The 21967-nt window shown below is 37.9% G+C and overlaps 1 protein-coding gene across 1 annotated transcript in view; it reads left to right on the forward strand.

Moving 5' to 3' along the window:
* Positions 1-21967, forward strand: part of cadm1b (cell adhesion molecule 1b) — a gene marked incomplete at both ends in the record, with an annotated part of 229800 nt that overhangs the window by 163711 nt on the left and 44122 nt on the right. The window contains 3 exons of the mRNA XM_083886529.1: positions 10430-10576; positions 15037-15189; positions 19653-19790. Of these exons, the coding sequence (XP_083742655.1) occupies positions 10430-10576; positions 15037-15189; positions 19653-19790 (438 nt within the window). The remainder of the gene's footprint in view (positions 1-10429; positions 10577-15036; positions 15190-19652; positions 19791-21967) is intronic.

Here is a 21967-nt window from a genome sequence, read left to right on the forward strand (position 1 = left end):
TCATATTGTCCACCTTTTAAGGCAACTGTGCAGTCAGAGTGTAAAATTAAATCAATACAATAACACATTTCAAAATAAAAGTCTTTGTTTTGATATGGAATTGTGTAAAACGAGTCAATAATAAATAAATCAATATATAGAGAAATATCAAATAAAAAATTATTTTGATTGGAGGGCCAGATGAAATCCATTTTAGGGCCACATTTGGCCCACGAGCCGTGAGTTTGAAACCTCTAATACAGGGGTTCTCAAAGTTTTGATACCTGAGGCCAATTTAGGAACCCAACATTGGACTGAAGGCCGTCAAAGGGAAAAAAAGTGAAAAAAAACAGAAATAAATCCCATTTGTAATAATTTTAATGACCAGATTGCAGTTCTACAGTTTAGCGTTAAGTAATATAAGCATTAATATAATAACGCTTTATAATTTACTGGGTAATTACCCAGTATTTTGGCCATTGTTCTTACCTTCTAATTACAGGTTAATACCAAGTAACACATTTCTGTTAGCATATATTTACTGGGTAAATAGCTAGTAATTGGGGGCTGTAGCTACCTGCTTATTACCAGCTTATAACCCAATAATACACTAAAATTCACCATATAGAAACCAGGTAAATACCCAGTATTTTTGTTTACACTTATTGGTCTGTATCCAGTAATGTCCAATAAACATTTAACAAGCTTAGTCGCTCCTGGATTAAAACTATCAACTGTAATTCATTGCGGGGCCGCCAGAAATGCTTCTGCGGGCCGCCATTGGCCCCCGGGCCGCACTTTGAGAACCAATGCTCTAATATATAAGATTAAAAACATTATTATTAATTTACATATTTGACGTGTCCGTGAGTGCGCCAGTCGTGTACATTTTTGTCTCGCATTAAATCACAAACCGCTCACTCGTTCCTTTAATCCACTCGCTAATTCATCGCCTTAAACGGCGAGAAGGGGGAGAAACGATACGACTTTAAGAGCCGTCGTTAACCGTTGTTTTGCACATTAATAACTTACGGCGCTCCGTCTGCGGCGCATCCATCATCGTTAGCCTCCGTGTCAAGAGCGATGGCAATAACAACAAAACGGATTTCTGAAGTAAAGTAGACGATTGGAGTCGACCCAGACTTAACATCCATATTAGTCCAGATTTACTCGCGTTCAGTGCCAGGGTTCGATCGCAGAGCAGGGAAATGTACACTGATCTATACGTAGACAAGTGGAAATGAAGCGTGCGGCTAATGTCGCAAATCTGCAATTCATTTTATGAACTCTTTGCCAAACCTTAGCCCCACTTAAAAGTTATCAAATGATCACTTTAGAACACAGAGTATTGATTTTTTATTTATTTTCATATCACTGTGGAATATATATAGCTATAGTGCCTGTAGCCCGTTAGCTTAGCTTAGCTTAGCCCAGGCATTTTAAGTAAGAAAACAGCATCATTTTAATTTAGCATCATCCTTAATGTACATAAAGTCTGACACATGACTAATATACTAGTTAATCTACTCTAATATACCTGACTTTATTTTTTTAGTTTTGCTTTTTCTAAATTAGCTGTAACTGTAACTCTTTCCCAAACCTTAGCCCCACTTAAAGGTTATCAGGTGATCACTTTAGAAGACACAGCGTTATGAGAATATTCATTTTATTTTCATATCACTGAGGAAAATATATAGCTATAGTGCCTGTAGCCCGTTAGCTTAGCGTAGCTTAGCCCAGGCATTTTAGCTCAGCCCAAAAGATAAGTAACAAAACAGCTTTTAATTTAGCATCATCTTTAGTGTACATTATGTCTGACACACAATTTTGAGTATAGCTTTCATGTTTTGGCTAATATACCTGACTTTATTTTTGCTTTTTCTAAATTAACTGTAACTGCACTCTTTCCCGAACCTTAACCCTACTTAAAAGTATTTTTAAAAATTGGGCAAATTCATTAAATTACCAAGGAAATTGGAACACAGGTCTTTCTGCATGTTTTCTCCGGCTTCCTCCCACAGTCCAAAAACATGCAGATTTTGGGGATTGGGTGAATTGGTCCCTCTAGATTGACCGTAGGTGTGAATGTGAGAGTGAATGCTCTGTGATGGACTGGTGAACTGTCCAGGGTGTGACCTCGTCTATCACCCTAATGTCAGCTGAGTTAAGGCCACATTATACTTCTCCGACTGCGTATGCGTTATCCGTCTGCGTCACCACGGAGACGCCTCGAGCATTTATACTTCTGCGTCGTGGTGACGGACACTCGCTGCAATTTCCCGCCCGATCAGTAGGGGTCGCTGCGCAAGGTTGTTGTGCTTCTGGCTACAGTGAGCAATGGCGTCCGAGAAAGAAAGAGAGAGAAAGACTGTTGTTGTTGAAAAAGTGGCCGTTTCTCACTTTTCTGTGTCACGGAACGCAGTTTTAAGATAATTTGAGGCGAGAAATTGGCCATTTAGAGTCTAAACATGTGCTGTGTGTGTTAAGATATGACGTATTTATAGTTCGGCAGCGGCGTTATCGGCGGGGATCAGCTCCGCCTCTGTCAGGACGCCCGGAGCGCACTGAGAGCCGGCACAGAGCAGCTTAGCTCGGCCTGTCCTGAGGACCAATCGCAGCTCTTGCCGTCTCCGTTGTCCCTTGACGGAGTGACGGACACTTAAAAAATATTCCGTGCACCCGGAGACGACGCAGAGGCTCTTCGACAGGTTCTGCGTCGACGCAGAGGACTCTGCGTAGCTACGCAGAGCACTTTACGCAGAAGTATAAATTGGGCTTTAGGCACAGCACCCCCACGACCCTCTGGAGTAGGATGAAGCGGTAGATAATGGATGGATAATGGGTTTCCAGAGAATGGGCCACAAGACTTAGAACTGAATTGTTCTAAATTTCAGCCAGGGTGCAGTTTGGTACACTCTTAGAAATAAAAGTGTAAAACCATATAAAGTTGTTCGGCTTGTCCTCATTGGAGAACCCTTTTTGGCTACAGGTAGGACCTCTGTATAAAGGTTCCACCTGGAACCCTTGAAAAACCCTTTATTCAGGAAAGGGATTTTAAAGAGTTCTCTGGATCAAAATGGTTCTTACCATTAGTGTTACCAAGAATCTTAGCAAATGGTTCCAGGTAGAACCTCAGCCCTTGTAGAAGGACCCTTTTGGAACCCTTATTTCTAAAATGTCTGTCTGGATGTGGATGAAGCCAAGAAGCTTTAACAAGAACATGTTTGAATGTAGTGGCTTTGGACATTAACGACTAAAAACTGCTTTATAACAGCTGCTCTTGGTTCGGATAGAGGGTCAAATATGGGTTCCTCAAATCTGTTAGTGTTCGCACACCACTTATGCTGCTCTAGAACCTTCTATAGAGTAAGTTACATTCAGATATGTTTACCCTTTTACATGTAACGGCAAAACGGTCAACCTTAATACAGATATCAGGGTACATCCCATGATGTCCATCATGTCCATCCAAAATAACCTGGTGGAGAAAGTGGCTACAGTTTTCCAAGAGAAGAAAAAGTTCTGACCATTTGAACCCCCCCCCCCCAAATTCAGCTCCATATTCACACGTCCATCACATGCTAATAAGATGCTGAAATTCCCTCATTATCTGGACTTGAATTGACCTATTGTTGTTATTGGACTGTCCCAATATTCCTTTAAATGTAGATGCATGTTAGAGGTGTATATAATTAAGTGTCTATCTGCTTCTTCCAGTCTTTGTATGGATATAACTGTGGAGCAGAGTCTGATACAGGCCTGCACACATTCAAACCACATGCTAATAAAGCCCATTCAGACAAAAAGAGGAGTAAATGGTTCAGTCCAGTCCAGTTTTTCCATTGGTCTGCTGGGAAACCTGTAAAACCTGTAAGGGAATTCTTCCAATCTCTTTTTTATTATTATTATCATTATTATTTTTGCAAACTCAAGGCCATATGACCAGATCATGACTTTACATCAAATCATTATTTGTACATAATAGGTCAACCTTAGCATTACTTAGCATTCATGCACACACCCTGCCCCAGAGGTGGAAAAAGTACTACAATATTGTACTCAAGTAAAAGTACCAATACTTTCAAATATTACTCAAGTAGAAGTAAAAGTTGTCATCTGAAAATGTACTTTAAGTAAAAGTTAACTTAGTTACTTTGCGTGGGGTGTGAGGGTAGTATAAATATGACAAGGGCTCAGAAATCCAAAACTATTTTGGAGCTCAAGCGCCCGGTGCGACACAGGATATGACGTCACTTTTGGCCACGCCCTCTATGTTCACGCTCCAGTGCTGATGCTAATTTTCATTTTTACTCCGTAACGGACAGGATTTATTATTAGTAACTAAGCACAGCACTTGAGTCAATACGTGCTCGAGTAAAATACAAAATCCTGATTTTAAATTGTACTTAAAAAATACAAAATACACAAAAAAAATATTCAATACAGTAACTTGAGTAAATGTATTTAGTTACTTTCCACCTCTGCCCTACCCACACATACTTCACACATACTGTACCTCCCCTCCCACTTTCTTACCCTTCCTCCACCCCACGCCCAAGCCACTCATTACCTCAATTAGCATATGACTGTACTGCTTTAAGAGTGAAAACCAGTCATATATGCAGACATTGTCTCAGAAATAACTGTACTTAGCATATGACTGTACTGATTTAAGTCTTGTCTCGCGAGACCGCCCCCTCGTCCAGGGCGTCCCGTGTGATTGGATAAACCATTTGACCAATGTGACGTATGTAGAGGACGTTGAGAACATGTAAATACTGGAAGCTCCGTGCTTGCTAAGACCACTCTTGTTGACTCGGAGCATGGATTACCCCAAATCCAAGCGGCCTCGACGCGTCTGCGGACACTGCGATCACAAACTCTCTAATACGCAGTATTACGATCACAGAAAGCGCTTTTTTAGCGATGGAGTTTGGTGCAGAGAAAACCAACCGGCCGGAGCTCAGGATGCACATGAACTGCTCGTGTGCAGGAGTTCTGAAGTGTCAAACACTCGTGAGAAAACCCTCACGAGTGTTACGCCTGCAGTGTTTGTGGATCCGGAGAAAACCTCGGGAGAAGATGGTGAATCCTCCGAAGAAATCGATCCACCGCAAGAAGACAACGGTAAGAAGTGGCAGGATGTTTCAGGAGACTACGATGTTAAGTAAAGTTAGTTTAAGTTTTCCGGACAGCTCTCATGCTTTGAATTTAGCGTCATCTTTAATCTGCATCGAGTTTGACACAGAACTTTAATAAATATAGCTTTCATGATTTGCTTTTTCTAAATGAACTGTAACTGCACTCTTTCCTGAACCTTAACCGTACTTAAAAGTATTAAAAAGAAATTGGGCAAATTCATTTAATTAATCATTTTGTTAGACAGAGTCAAAAGGAAATATTGATTTTACCCCCGTATGCCTGTGGTCTATATGTATAGCTAAAGGGTCAGTAGCCAGTTAGCATAGCTTAGCTTAGCTTAGTTCAGACATTTTAACTTGGCCCAAAAGTTTAAAAAACAAAACAGCTCTTGTGCTTTTAATTTAGCATTTTCTTTACTCCATATAAAGTCTAGCATGTGGTGACTATAGCTTTCATGCTAATATACGTGACTTTCCTGTACCTTAACTAACTCGCAAATTCATTAAATGAATCAGTTTGTAAGACAGTGTCAGATGGAAATAAAGATTTTACTCTCATATACCTGTGGTAAACATCTAGCTAAAGGGTCAGTAGCCAGTTAGCTTAGCTGAGCTTAGGTTAGTTCAGACATTTAAACTTGTCCCAAAAGTTGAAAAACAAAACCGCTTTTGTGCTTTTTATTTAACATTTTCTTTACTCCACATAAAGTCTAACATGTAGTGACTATAGCTTTCATGCTAATATAACTGACTTTTTTTTTTACAAATTAAATGTAACTCGGTCACCCTTTCCTGTACATTAACAAAATAGCAAATTCATTAAATGAATCACTTTGTAAATATAGATTTTACTTTCATATCCCTGTTGTAAACATCGAGCTATAGGTCAGTAGCCGAGTAGGTTAGCTTAGCTTGGTTGCATGCTAAGACTATTCTGTCAAAGCCTGCTCTGTGACTTGGTGGTAGACTCTTTAAGGAGACTACAATGCTAAGTAAAGTTAGTTTCAGTTTGTATCAAGCATTTCAATGTTTGTTAAGCAGAACTGTTCCGTTTTAACGCTAATGTATTATTTGTGGCCGCTAAATGATCTTTCAATGTACCTGTGTTGTAATACACGATCTATCTATATCTGCAGAACATACAGGAAGTCCAGCCACAGAGTCTGAGAATGTGCTGTTGAGTGCCTTGAATGGAGTATCTCGTCAGCTGACACAGCTCATAGCTTCCCTCGACTCGAGAATAGAGGCCAGACTGACGTCATTTGAGGAAGCAGCTCTCAGAAAAACAAACTGTGGCTGCTGCGATTTCAAGAGGAAAAGACCGGGGATCTTCTGATATATGGACCGGAGCAGACCAAGAAGAAAGAGGGTACGATTTTCAAGGGTAACATTGGGTCGTATTCCTTCTTCTAACCAACTCAAACCTTCTTTATTGACAACAACAAACCTCTGAACTCCATAGTTCCTTTTAATTTTTCTAAAAAAAAATTCTCACGTTTTTTTTCTCAAATTTTTTTCTTTCTCAAATCAAAAAAGAAATTCTCAAAATGTTTTTTTTTTCTAAAAATTTTTTTTCAGAATTTCGGATGTCATCAATTAGCACTAATTGTACTGCTTGTGTTTCCAGCTGCTGGAAGCGAGGAGGGCTGTTTCAGCCAAGCTTGAGATGGATGAGATGGATTTCTGGAGGGTGAACATCACAAGCCGGAAACTGTGTTCTGGATTACGAGAGAGACCGGAGAGGGACCCAAAAGTAACCGGGACAACCCACCACAGAAGGCTGCTCCAACGTATGACCCTGAAGCAGCCAAGAGACGTTTTTTTTTTGTAAAGCATGTTTGTTTTTATTTGTAAATAAAGCTCGATTTTCTACATGTACGTCTCATATTTTCAACTCTCTATTGTGATATGTAGTTCTCACTAAATAATACTAGCAATAAGGATAATTTAGTAGTATTATTATTGGAAGTAGTATCATTAATAATATGGACGTATGTTCCAAAGGTGACCAATGAGTGAGGGATTTGCTGTCCAATATCCAAAAGATATGAAGTGATTATTAAATACTGGTAATACTTATCATAAGTTATCTTTATCTTTTCTGAAGGTAGCTTAACTTATCTTAACTCAACTCAACTTATCTTCAATTATCTTAACTCAACTCAACTTAAATTATCTCAATTCAACTCATCTTATCTTAAATTATCTTAACTTAACTCAACTTATCTTAAATTATCTAACGCAACTCATCTTATCTTATCTTAAATTATCTTAGCTCAACTCAACTTATCTTAACTCAACTAAACTCAACTTATCTTAACTCAACTCAACTTATTCTAACTTATCTTAAAATTACCTTAACTCAACGTATCTTAACTTATCTTAAATTATCTTAACTCAACTCATCTTATCTTAAATTATCTTAAAATTATCTAAACTTAACATTATCTTAACCTATCTTAAAATTATCTGAAATCCACTTATCTTAACTTATCTTAAAATTATCTTAACTCAACTGAACTCATCTTATCTTAATTTATCTTAAAAGCATCTAAACTCAACTTATCTTCGTCTTATCTTAACTTATCTTAAATGATCTTAACTCAACTCATCTTAACTTATCTTAAATTATCTTAACTCAACTCATCTTAACTTATCGTAACTTCACTTTTCTGATCTTAACTCATCTTGTCTTATCTTAACATGAACCTTAAGTAACTCAACTCAACTTATCATAACTTAACCTTACCTTAACTTATCTGAAATTTTCTTAACTCAACTCATCTTATCTTAACCGATTAATTCTGGTTGCAGATAATTGTTTTTGAATGAAAACACAAGAGTGTGGATGAAAATATCTTCTCCTTCGTCCTGTAGCTTGTTTGCGGCTCCTGACATAAATATAGCGTACGGTGACTTTAGATTCTGTGTGTGTGTGTTCTTGTACTTGCGGCATACTGAGGACCAGTGAGTGTTTTTAAACAACAAAGTGAGGTCATTTTTACGAAGTGGGGACATTTTGGCCGGTCCTCACTTTGTTTTCATTAAAATCACTTCCTTAGGTTGCTATAACATGCTATACTATATATGTTTTTAACAGAGGTCTTCAATTTGGTACAAAAACACATGGAAAACTTTTTGCTCTGGGGCTCCACCTGCAGACATTTTATGGTACTGCACCCAGTAGTTCTTTATAGATGTCATTCATGACGTAGATATTTGTGATTGTGTTGATTTATAAAGTGGAAATGCTGGTCCTCACTTTGTCAGCAAGTACAAGAATGTGTGTGTGTTGGTTGATGGAGAAACAAAGCCAGGCTTTCTTTGTCGTTGTTGTTGTTGTTCTTTGTATGTGTGTGTTGTCGTATAAGTTAAGAGGACATGGTAGCAGGGTCTGCCAGTTTGACTTGGACACTCGCGGCACTTTTTATTCCTAGAAGGAACAGCAGAGACACATTGAGCACACACTGGTCACATGGACGGCTCAGATGGACGGCTCTGATGAGGCTTAACCACAAACAGCATCCAGGCGGCATCATCGTCTCTCTCTCTCTCTTCTCGTACCGTCTTCTTACACTCTCTCTCCGTCGCTGCTGTCCCTCATCCTCCTCATCCCCCTCTCTCTCTTCGTACCTCTGTGGGCAGCCGAGCTTACCGTCCATCTGGCACAGATTCACACAGAGCCCACACTGAGCCGGCAGAGATCACCAGTGACAAACAATGCACACGGCTCCCGTTATCAAAGGCTCAAACGTGGCTGCAGACAGACACTCGACGCGGCCTATTCGCGTATCCTGATACAGTGTGTTAACATGCAGCGACTGCTGTAAGGAATACAATACATGCACATCTACCTGCATTTATCCACCGATTTATATATCAACTGTTTCATACAATTTTAATAGAGAAATGTACACTAACGTTCAAAAGTTTGCGCTCACCAATCCACTTTTATTCATCAAAAGAGTTGCAAAATTAATAGAAAATATAGTCAAGACATTGACCAGATTAGAAATAAGGATTTTTATTCAAAATAATCATTTTGCCCTTTCGTCAAAGAACCAGCAAAACTGTTTTCAGCTGTGCTAACATCATTGCACAAGGGTTTTCAAGGGTTTTCTAATGATCCAATAGCTTCTAACGCCATTAGCAAACACAATGTACCATTAGAACACTGGAAATGGGCCTCTATACACCTATGTACATATTCCATTAAAAACCAGACGTTTTTACCACATTAACAATGTAAAGAGTGTATTTATTTTCTCAAAAATCTCAAAAAAATCTAAAAAAAAAAAAAAAAATGTTTTTAAAAAATTAAATAAAAAAATATTTTTTTTACTCAAAAATTTAAAAAACTTTTTCTCAAAATGTAAATTTTTTTTCTCAAAATGTGACTTTTTTTCTAAAATTTAAAACAAAAATTCTCAAAATCAAATTTTTTTTGTATCGCAGAATTTGAGTGACTGAGTATAACAGACACTTATACTGCCCCCTGGTGCTTTTCAGGAGTATTGAAACAACATCATTCTCCTCTGGAAAACGCTTACATATTGCAAAAAAAGCATGTAAAATAAAGACGATATTAAAGCTAATTCACGTTGGTTTCCTGCTTCGCTGCAGACGAGCGCATAACGATGCCTAAAGAGCTCAGGATGTCACATGAATCACTTTGTTTACTCCGCCAATGTTGGCAGGAAAAAGCTTCTGCAAATTTGAACAGCGACAGTATCCTTTTCAATCCGTCAGAGTTCACTGCGCACTTTAAATCCAAGGATATCGAGCAATGTATCGCAGGACGTGATAGGCCGAGTATATCTGATCTGTTATACTGCCCCCTGGTGCTTTTCAGGAGTATGGAAACATCTAGAAGTTTCTGAGACACCTTCCTTCATTCATTTGACTCCAGAGAACGCTTACATATCGCAATAAAAGCACGCAAAGTAAACAAGATATTGAGGTTTATGACTGTTGGATTTTGCTTTGCTTTAGACTCTATAGGCATAATGATACCTATAGAGTTCCCAAGGTCATGTGACCCTGTTTGTTTATACCTCCACAGGAAAACCTGCCAAATTCAAACAATTGCACTATAAATCCACAGAAATTGATCAATATATTGCAAAACTTGACAGACGGAATATAGCTGATCCATACACTGCCCCCAGTATGAAAACAGACCTGCAGAAACCCAACAGATATCGCAATAAAAGCACGTAAATCGAACGAAGATATTTGAAATGTCACTGTCTCACTCACTCGTTTCCGTTATTTTTTTGTGTGTTTTTTTTCTTCTCTGTGTCGTGAAGTCGAAGATCAGAACTTGGCAACGGACAACGTGTCCGTGATCGAGGGCGAGACGGCGACCATCAGCTGCAGAGTGAAGAACAACGACGACTCGGTCATTCAGCTCCTCAACCCCAACAGGCAGACCATCTACTTCAAAGATGTCAGACGTGAGTGTTCTCACGGTTTACACCAAAGAGAAAACATAAAAATGACTTCTCCCAAATTCAAGTCAATTATCAGACAGTTTGGCAGAATTGATGTGAAAACGTCCTAAAAACAGCTGTGACTCAGTCTGAGCTGACGCTCCTGAGCCAAATGTTAGGATGTGTCTACTCTAAATGTAATTTGTCTGGTTTGACAGAGAAAGATGTTTGAATCAGGCATATTTAATTAAAGATTAATGAGATTATTAACAGATTATCGCTTGTAGAACTAACTCTAGAACTAATTTGTAGTTTCAGTTCACTCGCAATTCATTTATCTTCACGTCAACTAAACAATAACGAGGTTAAAAGTCAATATTTTTAGAACCATGTTACAAAGGTGACTTTTATTATTGTTAACTTGCTCGTTGATTTGCATATTAATGTTTAAAACTTTTCTTTTTTTTCTTTTATCATTTATATATACCTTATATTTATTTTTCACTATTAATTATATTGTTATTGTAAGGACTACGTTTTTAATTATGTCAGGTTTGGTCCTCCGTACATTATATGGTGTAAAAACAATAATAATTAAATAATTAATAATTTAATTAGAACATAAAATGAGTGAAAGGTAATTATTATATGTTATATTATATAAGTTTTGTAGTCGCTGTAGGTTAAATAATAAATGTTATATAGTTCACGTGTGTTTATCTCAGCGACATCTTCACAGATCTGGATGGATTTTGTCGTGTTTTTATAAGATGGTAAAAACTATAATCAGGTAAAGTTCTGTGCGGATTCAGAAAGTTCTTCTGGATCCAGTGGATTAAAATGTCAACATTTCAGCTGCTGGTTTGTAAAATACCAGGGGAAACAAACAGAGTTTAGAGATTTGAGAGAAAGAGAATTGGTAAATCAATACAAATGGAAGAGTATTAAAGAGTATTAGGGCCACATGCAAAAAACCAAAATAAAACAGAATGAATTCTAAGATTAATGTTGGTTAGAGATTAAAGAAAGAATTATAGAAATAAGTCAGAATTCTGAGATTAAAGTAAAAAGTAATTAAAGTAATTCTGAGAAACAAGAATTCTGAGATTAAAGTCAGAATCTGGAAAAAAGTAAGAATTCTGGGGGGAAAAAAGTCATCATTTTGATATTAAAGTTAGAATTCTGAGAATAGTCAGAATTCTGAGAATAATGTAAGAATTCTGAGATTAAATCAGAATTCTGGAAAGAAAAGTCAGAATTCTGAGAATAAGGTAAGAATTCTGACATTAAAGTCAGATTACTGAGATTAAAGAAAAAGTCAGAATTCTGAGATTAAAGTCAGAATTCTGGAAAAAAAATCAGATTTCTGAGATTAAAGAAAAAGTCAGAATTTTGAGGATGAAGTCAGAATTCATGCTGTTTAATGTTTGTTTTTTTAATACGCTTCCGTTTGTATTGATTTGCCGACAACAAGGACGACTGTTGATCAGTTGCAGAGCTCACTGAGGAACATAAATGAATTGTGAATGATTTTCCATTGAAATCAGCCGTATAATCTCTGCTGTATTCCACTAGAACAGTAGTCACATGTATTTTAGCCCCCTTTAAAAACCCCCCCTCAGGTTCCGGCTCTGTGTTGCATTGGATTTTTACGTAATTTGCTGCATGTGTGAATGGAGGAAACAGCAAAGACTGAGGTTTTATCTTGCGTTTTACCGTTTGTTTTCCCGTGCTGACGTGATTCCATCTGCCCTTGACTCTGTGAGATTAACATGAGATAATTCACACTGTAACAGTGTCCTTGTCACAGTCTGATTCTGTGATAATCTCCCACAGATTAGAGCGATATTGAACGGTTAAAGGGTGTCTTTTGTCACCGCCTTTTAATCTGGGATCTGAGTCCAGATTAAAGGTGAACGAGGAACAACCTTCAGTTTCACTTTAAGCTCAGGAACAAACTCACAAAACGTGAGTTTCTATTTTCTCCTTTTTTTTGTCGGTGAGAAGGAGAATGAGTTTGAAAACACATCTGCATCATATTTGAACAACGTGAGAATATGTTGTGGAGGGAAAATGTATCGATGAAAAGCAAAGGTCACGATGTGCTCTGCATTTTAAAGACTTTGACTCACACACACACACACACACACACACACACACACACACACACACACACAGCGTTAGGTCTTACATCCTGGTAACGATCAATATTAGCTGCGTTCTTTCAACTAAATCATTCCCCGAGTTTAAGACAAACGGGCCAACCCTTTTCTTTTCTTTATTGAGCCGCTCCATGTGGACCTGTACACCAGTCCAAACCACAAAAACCTGATGTGAAGACACAAGGTTTCAATTCTACAATTCTATGAGTGTTAGCGCCAAAACAACAAAGAAACAAAAATGTAATATTTTCCAGGATAACGTCGTAAATTTCGAGATTTTGTATCATTATGTAATTTAATTCTCATAATATTACAACTTTATTCTTGTAATTTTACAACTTTATTCTTGTAATTTTACAGCTATTCTCATAATATTACGACTTCATTTTTGTGATTTTACAACTTTATTCTTGTAATTTTACAACTTTATTCTTGTGAGTTTACAACTTAATTCTCTTGTTACGACTTTATTCTCATAATATTACGGCTATTCTCATAATTTTACAGCTTTATTCTTGTAATTTTACGACTTTAGTCTCATAATGTTACAACTTTATTCTTATAATATAACAGCTTAATTTTTGTGATTTTACAACTTTATTCTTGTAATTTTACAACTTTATTTTTGTAATTTTACGACTTTATTCTATTTAATTTTGTGACCTTATACTTTTAATTGTACAACTTTATTCTTGTAATTTTACGACTTTAGTCTCATAATGTTACAACTTTATTCTTATAATATTATGACTATTCTTATAATATAACAGCTTCATTTTTGTGATTTTACAACTTTATTCTTGTAATTTTACAACTTTATTTTTGTAATTTTACGACTTTATTCTTTTTAATTTTGTGACCTTATACTTGTAATTGTACAACTTTATTCTTGTAATTTAACAATTTTATTCTTATAATATTACACATTTATTCTTGTAATGTTACGACTTTATCCCCATAATATTACGACTTTTTAACAAATTAAAGTAGACTAAAAAACTAAAGCATCCCAGAGTATTACTAAAAATGACTAAAACTCCCTCACCAATGATTGGTGTGAGTGCACAAAATAGCTCATTGTAATTGTAATAAAACACTTTTGGTGGCCTCCACACACCCTGACATACTTTATACACACCTGTGGGGGGGGGGGGGGGGGGGGGGGTAGGTGAGGCGAGGGGGGCCTCGTGTTAGCGTTTGTCCCCCGTCATGTGGACTTTATTGAAGCCTGTGCCCCCCCCCACCATCCCTTCAGCTGTTGCCATTGTTACCTGTCAAGTGGGCTGTGAGACACAGTATCACGTCTTTGTATACAACGGAGAGGACACACACACACACACACACACAGAGGATGATATAGCAGCTTCACAGTTCCACTGAAGGACCAAATAAACACATTTCTATCGCCGCAAATAAAGATGAATTATGTCGCAGTTATGGAGGCCGAGCGTCGTCGCCGTTTCTTCTGCCACATTCATGCAAAATCACGTGTCATTTCAGCCGAAATGGGAAAAATTACCCTTTATCAGCAGAGGTTGGACCTGGACGTGCCGCTGATGTAATATCAAAAATATTATATATTTATTTATTCCACCGTTTTCTTTGGCCCCGGTGAGTTTGCTTGACTTTGTGCTACAGAAGGGTTCCAGATATCAAGCTTTATTTATTATTCTAAATTGCTTTTTTCTGACATTTAATTCAAGGTTTGTTTCCCCAAATTTCTGACATCTGAGGCGTTACAATTACAACAGTACGCTCGCTCCGAGACTTTGGCTAACGACAGCGACGCTAAAGTGCGAAGCCCTGGTGCGAATAACAAACTCGGCGAGGTCGACAGGAAGTGGTTGATTCGAGAGGAACCAGGTCCAAAACATCACACAGAGCAAAGATGTTTATGTGAAAAAACTCAAACAGACAATCTGGATTTAGAGTCTTTTACTTTTGATTTAAAGTTTCAGGCGTCCAAAGCCTTCCCGTTTAACTCATTATGCATGTTTGAATGCTTCTCCTCTCTGGTTTAATGCGTCCGACCATGACCAGCAGCAGCAGCAGCAGCAGCAGCAGCAGCAGCAGCAGCAGCAGCAGCAGCAGCATCTGAAGACTCCCTGGCTTGTTAGGAGTCCTCATGAGCACTCTTCACACTCGGCTGTCTGTGCGAGTGCTCTCTGGACTGTAAAAGCTGCTTCATAAATCAACTCTGAATCACTCAGAGACTCACTTTTCTTTGAGTCAATTAAGAAGAAAGCCACGGTTTGTCTTCCTCCTCCTCCTCCTCCTCCTCCTCCTCCTCACCTGTATCTCCTGTATGTGGTGTCCTCACAGCTCTGAAGGACAGCCGGTTCCAGCTGGTGAACTTCTCTGACAACGAGCTGCGGGTGTCCCTGTCCAACGTGTCGCTCTCCGACGAGGGACGATACGTCTGCCAGCTGTACACGGATCCTCCTCAGGAAGCCTACGCTGACGTCACTGTGCTGGGTGAGGGGGGAGAACACACACACACACGCACACACACGCACACACACGCACACACTCACACACTCACAGAAACAGAGTCATTGTGCTTGGTTGTAAATGTTTTTTTCAGTCACTGATCCTGTGTTCGTTCGTTATCTCCGGTTACTGAAATAAAAAAAATGTCAGCCAATAATATAATATGATTATATTATGTTGACTAAAAGTAGACTAACAAACTAAAGCATCTCACAGTATGACATAGTATACTAAAATAGTATGATAAAATATAACTAAATATAACTAAATATGACTAAAATATATTTTAGACATAATTTACAGAACCCTAACCCTAAAATATGTCTAAAGTCTTACTAAATTATATCTGAAATAATTATGTCTAAAATATGACTGATATGTGACTAAAATATGTCTAAATTATCACTAAAATATGACTAAAATATGACTGATATATGACTAAAATATGACTGATATATGACTGATATATGACTAAAATATGTCTGATATATGACTGATATATGACTGATATGACTAAAATATGACTGATATATGACTGATATGACTGAAATATGACTAAAATATGTCTGATATATGAATGATATATGACTGATATATGACTGATATATGACTGATATATGACTGATATATGACTGATATGACTGATATATGACTGATATGACTAAAATATGACTGATATATTACTGAAATATGACTAAAATATGTCTGATATATGACTGATATATGTCTGATATATGACTGATATATGAGTGATATATGACTGATATGACTGATATATGACTAAAATATGTCTAAATATCACTAAAATACGTCTCGATTATGACTAATATATGTCTAAAATATGACTGATATATGACTGATATATGACTGAAATATGACTGATATATGACTGATATATGACTGAAATATGACTGATATATGACCAAAATATGACTGAAATATGACTAAAATATGAATGATATATGACTGATATATGACTGATATATGACTTAAATATGTCTGATATATGACTGATATATGACTGATATATGACTGATATGACTAAAATATGACTGATATATGACTGATATGACTGATATATGACTGAAATATGACTAAAATATGTCTGATATATGAATGATATATGAATGATATATGACTGATATATGACTGATATGACTGATATATGACTAAAATATGTCTAAATATCACTAAAATACGTCTCGATTATGACTAATATATGTCTAAAATATGACTGATATATGACTGATATATGACTGATATATGACTGAAATATGACTGATATATGACTGATATATGACTGAAATATGACTGATATATGACTGAAATATGACTGATATATGACCAAAATATGACTGAAATATGACTAAAATATGAATGATATATGACTGATATATGACTTAAATATGTCTGATATATGAGTGATATATGACTGATATATGACTGATATATGAATGATATATGACTGATATGACTGATATATGACTAAAATATGTCTAATATCACTAAAATACGTCTCGATTATGACTGAAATATGTCTAAAATATGACTGATATATGACTTAAAACATGTCTGATATATGACTAATATATGACTGATATATTTCAAAAATATGACTATGTCTAAAATAAGACTGAAATATCTAATATCTAAAATATGTCTAAAATATCATGGATATATGTCTAAATATCACTAAGATATGTCTAAAATATGACTTAATTATGTCTAAAATATGACTAAATGTCTTAAATATGTGTAAAATTTGACTAAATGTAAATTATGACTAAAACATGACTAAAATATGTCTAAAATATGACTAAAATATGTCTTGAAAACCTCACACTCACAGAAACATTGTGCTCAGCTTTAAACGTTTCTTTTCATCGCTGCGAACGTTCGTTTTCTCCTGAAACTGAAGCAGAAAAAGTCTCAGCCAATTAGTGATGAGTCGGAGCTCGACAGCAGAACGGAAGAGGAGCAGATGCTGATCGCGGCTCCGGCTCCGGCTCCTCAGTCCGCTGCCTGGTTTTGCTGTGGCAGCTGTGTTGACTGTGTGAATGTGTGTCAGTGTGATGCTCACAGTCAGTGACTGTAGTTAAGCTTCATGACACATGAAGACATTGTGAGAATTAAAGACACTTGAGAGTCTTTACTGAGTTTGTACTAAACCTTCTCTCTCTGTGAAGCGTTAAACACTCCTTGAAATAAACACACGCTGATTTTTCTTTTCTTCTCCTTTTTTTTTCCCTCTTGGATTCGAGCGTCGGGAGTTTAGCGAGATCTTCTGCGACGACTGATTCAAGACAAGGAGAAAAGGAAAAACTGAGGATTAGAACGTTTTTGTAGATTTTACACTCGTGTTTTTACGCAGCGGAAAAGAAAAAGAAAAGGGGAGGATTCAAAGGAACAGGAGTCCTGACTGAGACAGGAGAATTCACTCATTCACTCACTCACTCATTCACTCACTCACTCATTCACTCACTCACTCACTTAATCACTCACACACTCACTCATTCACTCACTCATTCACTCACTCATTCACTCGCTCGCTCATTAGCTCTGTCACTCGCTTGCTCACTCACTCACTCACTCACTCACTCACTCATTCACTCACTCATTCACTCACTCATTCACTCGCTCGCTCATTAGCTCTGTCACTCGCTTGCTCACTCACTCACTCACTCACTCACTCATTCGCTCACTCATTCACTCGCTCGCTCACTCACTCGCTCGCTCACTCGCTCACTCACTCACTCACTCACTCTCTCACTCATTCGCTCACTCATTCACTCGCTCGCTCATTAGCTCCCTCAATCACTCATTCACTCGCTCGGTCATTCGCTCCCTCACTCGCTCACTCACTCGCTCGTTCATTCTCTCCCTCACTCGCTCACTCACTCACTCACTCACTCTCTCACTCATTCGCTCACTCACTCACTCTCTCACTCATTCGCTCACTCATTCACTCGCTCGCTCATTAGCTCCCTCAATCACTCATTCACTCGCTCACTCACTCGCTCGTTCATTCGCTCCCTCACTCGCTCACTCACTCGCTCACTCACTCACTCACTCTCTCACTCATTCACTCGCTCATTAGCTCCCTCACTCGCTCGCTCATTCACTCACTCACTCACTCCCTCGTTGCTAACCACTTAATCTGATTTGAATCATCTGAGGGAAAAAGGTGGGAATTCTGAGATTAAATTAAGAAAGTCGGAATTCTGAGATTAAAGTCACGATTCTCAGGGAAAAAAGTGAGAATTCTGAGATTAAAGTGAGAAAGTCGGATCATATGAAGATGATTGTCATGATGAATCATCTTTACCCACCTTTTTGGTTGTTGTTTGTGTCACAGTACACACACAGAGTACACACAGTACACACACAGTACACACACATGGAGTTATTCTCAGAGTGTTTTCACACCTGCACTTGTCAGTCCGGTGAATCCGTGCCGTGGTTTCTTTCCCCCCTGCTGTGATGGGTTTGTGCAGGTGTGAACACAGTAATCTGTGAACTGTGGAAACAAACCAAAAACAATCACACGTCGTCTCTGAGGAGGAGGAACGACCACAAACTCTCCTGGAGAGAAATATCAGAAATACTTTAATAATCTGCCCGGGGGAGGGATTACAAGTTTGAGCCAAATGGCTCCTGTAGCCGGAGACGCTTTGCATTCTGGGAAGAGTTGGTAAAAAATAGTTGTTTCTTTTAGGACGGAGGATAAGAAGTTTGTGATTTGTCTCTCAGTGAAGAGGAAAAATAATTAATTTTACCCAATTCCCACTGTTCAAATCCCCGTTTAATCCCATTGTTGTTTTAATCTGATTTGAATCATTGGAAACATGGTGGAAAAACTGATATTTAATTAAGTATTCTGTGATAAAAGTGGGAATTCTGAGATTAAAATCAGAATTATTAGCGTTAAAAGTGGACATTTTTAGATAAATGGGAAATGAGGGAATGGTGGGAATTCTGAGATTAAAGTCAGAAAGTGGGAATTCTGAGGGGGCGAGGGGAGGAGTGGGAATTCTGAGATTAAAGTCAGAATTCTGAGTTAAAAAAGTGAGAATTCTGAGATTAATGCCAGAATTCTGAGGAAAAGGTGGGAATTCTGAAATTAAAGTTAGAAAGTGGGACTTCTGAGGGACAAAGTGGGAATTCTGATCTTAAAGTCAGAATTCCGAGGAAAAGGTGGGAATTCTGAGATTAAAGTCAGAATTCTGAGATTAAAGTAAGGAAGACGGAATTCTGAGAATAAAGTTGGAATTCTGGGATTAAAGTCAGAATTCTGAGATTAAAGTCAGAAAATCTGAATTCTGAGATTAAAGTCAGAATTCGCACTGAGTGAGCTGGTTATAACAAGTTAAATACAGAAAAAGAAACTTTTTTGAACTGTTAAAATGAGCTGCTGTTTGTGTGTTTGTGTGTTTGTGTGTGTGTGTCAGTTCCTCCCGGCAGTCCGATCATCGACAGCCGCGAGGACGTGGTCAACGAAGGCAACGAGACGGAGCTCAGCTGCACGGCCATCGGCAGCAAACCTGCCGCCTCCATCAGGTGGATGAAAGGAGACCAAGAGCTGACGGGTGAGTTTTTAAAGCATTTCAATCATCACGATAGTTTAAGAACCCTGTGAATGTTCCTGCTTCTGTTACAGCAGACACACAAACACAGAGACATTTCTGCCTCTTAAAACCTCCTGAAATGTCACACACTGGACCTTTAATCTCCATTCCAGCAGGTCGTTACAGACTGAGAGTGGAATATAATCCAAGGGGGTGAAAAATCTTTATTAGCTTTCTGATTAGTGGTCGTCAATTATTCATCAACCTCTCGTCGTCGAGCAGGGAAACATTTTCTGCTGTTGTTTCTGTTGTCGGGTCACGTGTGTGTGTGTGTGTGTGTGTGTGTTCTTGTACTTGCACACACCCAAGTATTTATCAATACCAATATCACGCACCCAAGTATGTATCAATACCAATATCATAAAACCAAGCATTTATCAATATGAATATCATAAACCCAAGTATTTATCGATACAATATCATAAACCCAAGCATTTATCAATACCAATATCATAAAACCAAATATTTATCAATACGAATATCATAAACCCAAGTATTTATCAATACCAATATTACACAACCAAGTATTTATCAATATCAATATCACAAACCCAAGTATATATCAATACCAACATCGTAAACCCAAGTATTTATCAATACCAACATCAAAAACCCAAGTATTTATCGATACCAATATCACGCAACCAAGTATTTATTGATACCAATATCTCACAACCAAGTATTTATCAATACCAATATCAAAAACCCAAGTATTTATCAATACGAATATCATAAACCCAAGTATTTATCAATACGAATATCATAAACCCAAGTATTCATCAATACCAATTTTTTTTCCATCCCTGGTGTTTCACACACTTTTTGCTCTGGGGCTCCACCTGCAGACATTTTATGGTACTGCACCCAGTGGTTCTTTATAGATGTCATTCATTAAGTGGATATTTGCAGTGTTCCAAGCGTGTGTGTGTGTGTGTGTGTGTGTGTGTGTGTGTGTGTGTGTGTGTGTGTGTGTGTGTGTGTGTGTGTGTGGATCCATTTGGCTCGTTTGACAGATGAAATATTTAGACGAGCGCGAGCCTGACGCCTAAATGCCATCTGTGCCGCCGGCGTTCCCAAACAGGGGAAAGAAGTCAATCTCTGTTTATGATTTGTCGGATGTCGTGAAGCGGGAGGGGAGGGACAACAGAGCGCCGGGATCGCCCGAGTGTCAGAGGGGGCGGAGCCAGAGAGTCGCTCCGTCCTCCTGCGGCTAATTATGGATACGCTAAACACAGACGTTAGCGTCACGAAAACATGAAACATACTGCATAAAGGAACATACTCAAACATGTTGCTACGCTACGCTAGCCCCGTATACGTCCGTAATTGTTTCCATAATCAGTTAATCTGTCAATTATTATCTCGATTAATCAATTCGTAGTCCATGAAATATCAGTTTTAATGATTTTGCTGTTATATGGAGCAAAGGAACCTGAAAATATTCACATTTAAGACGCGGAAAAAATCACAAAAACTTGATTTAATCTGTTCATGATTGATTAAGCAACTATGGTGTTATGGTGACCTCATGCCAGCCTGGATAAATGTGAGTGTTTGCTAAATGCTAAATCATATATATGGATCACCTGCTGTGGCTTAAAAAATAAGTTAAATAAAATACTTCGGCTTCACCGACCATCACCTAGCTAATGGTGCAGAGCGAGCAGCTCGATGCTAACCATCGGAAATACTGAAACCTAAAAATTCAGCTTGTGAAAAAGAAACATGAGTTAAAATAAGTGAAATATGGGCAAGAGGAAGTTGACGACTTAGCTAGCTATTTTTGGTGTGGATTTACTCCTCGGAAAAGTTCCCCAAAGCTCCCCCAAACCCTAGCATAAGAATCTAAGATGGTCGCCACTTTTCAATAGCAAAAACACTCAGCTACTTTGACTTTTGTCTTAATTGTTTAACGTTAAATCAGTCGCAAACACAGTGCTGTTCAAATTTTGTCCTCAAACACGTTCCTACACTGTTTGTGTAACACCGCGTAGAGCGTTGTTTCCGACTGCTATCGCTAACAACGGCTAGCCTCAGATATGTCCGGAACACACCATTTCCTTCCAGACAAGGAGCTTTAGCCACGTTTAGCTAACGCTATCTCTCTCTCTCACTTTGTCGCTGGATCTTTAACGTAC

Source organism: Microchirus variegatus (assembly GCF_963457635.1).
Source record: "Microchirus variegatus genome assembly, chromosome: 3".
NCBI classification, from domain to species: domain Eukaryota; kingdom Metazoa; phylum Chordata; class Actinopteri; order Pleuronectiformes; family Soleidae; genus Microchirus; species Microchirus variegatus.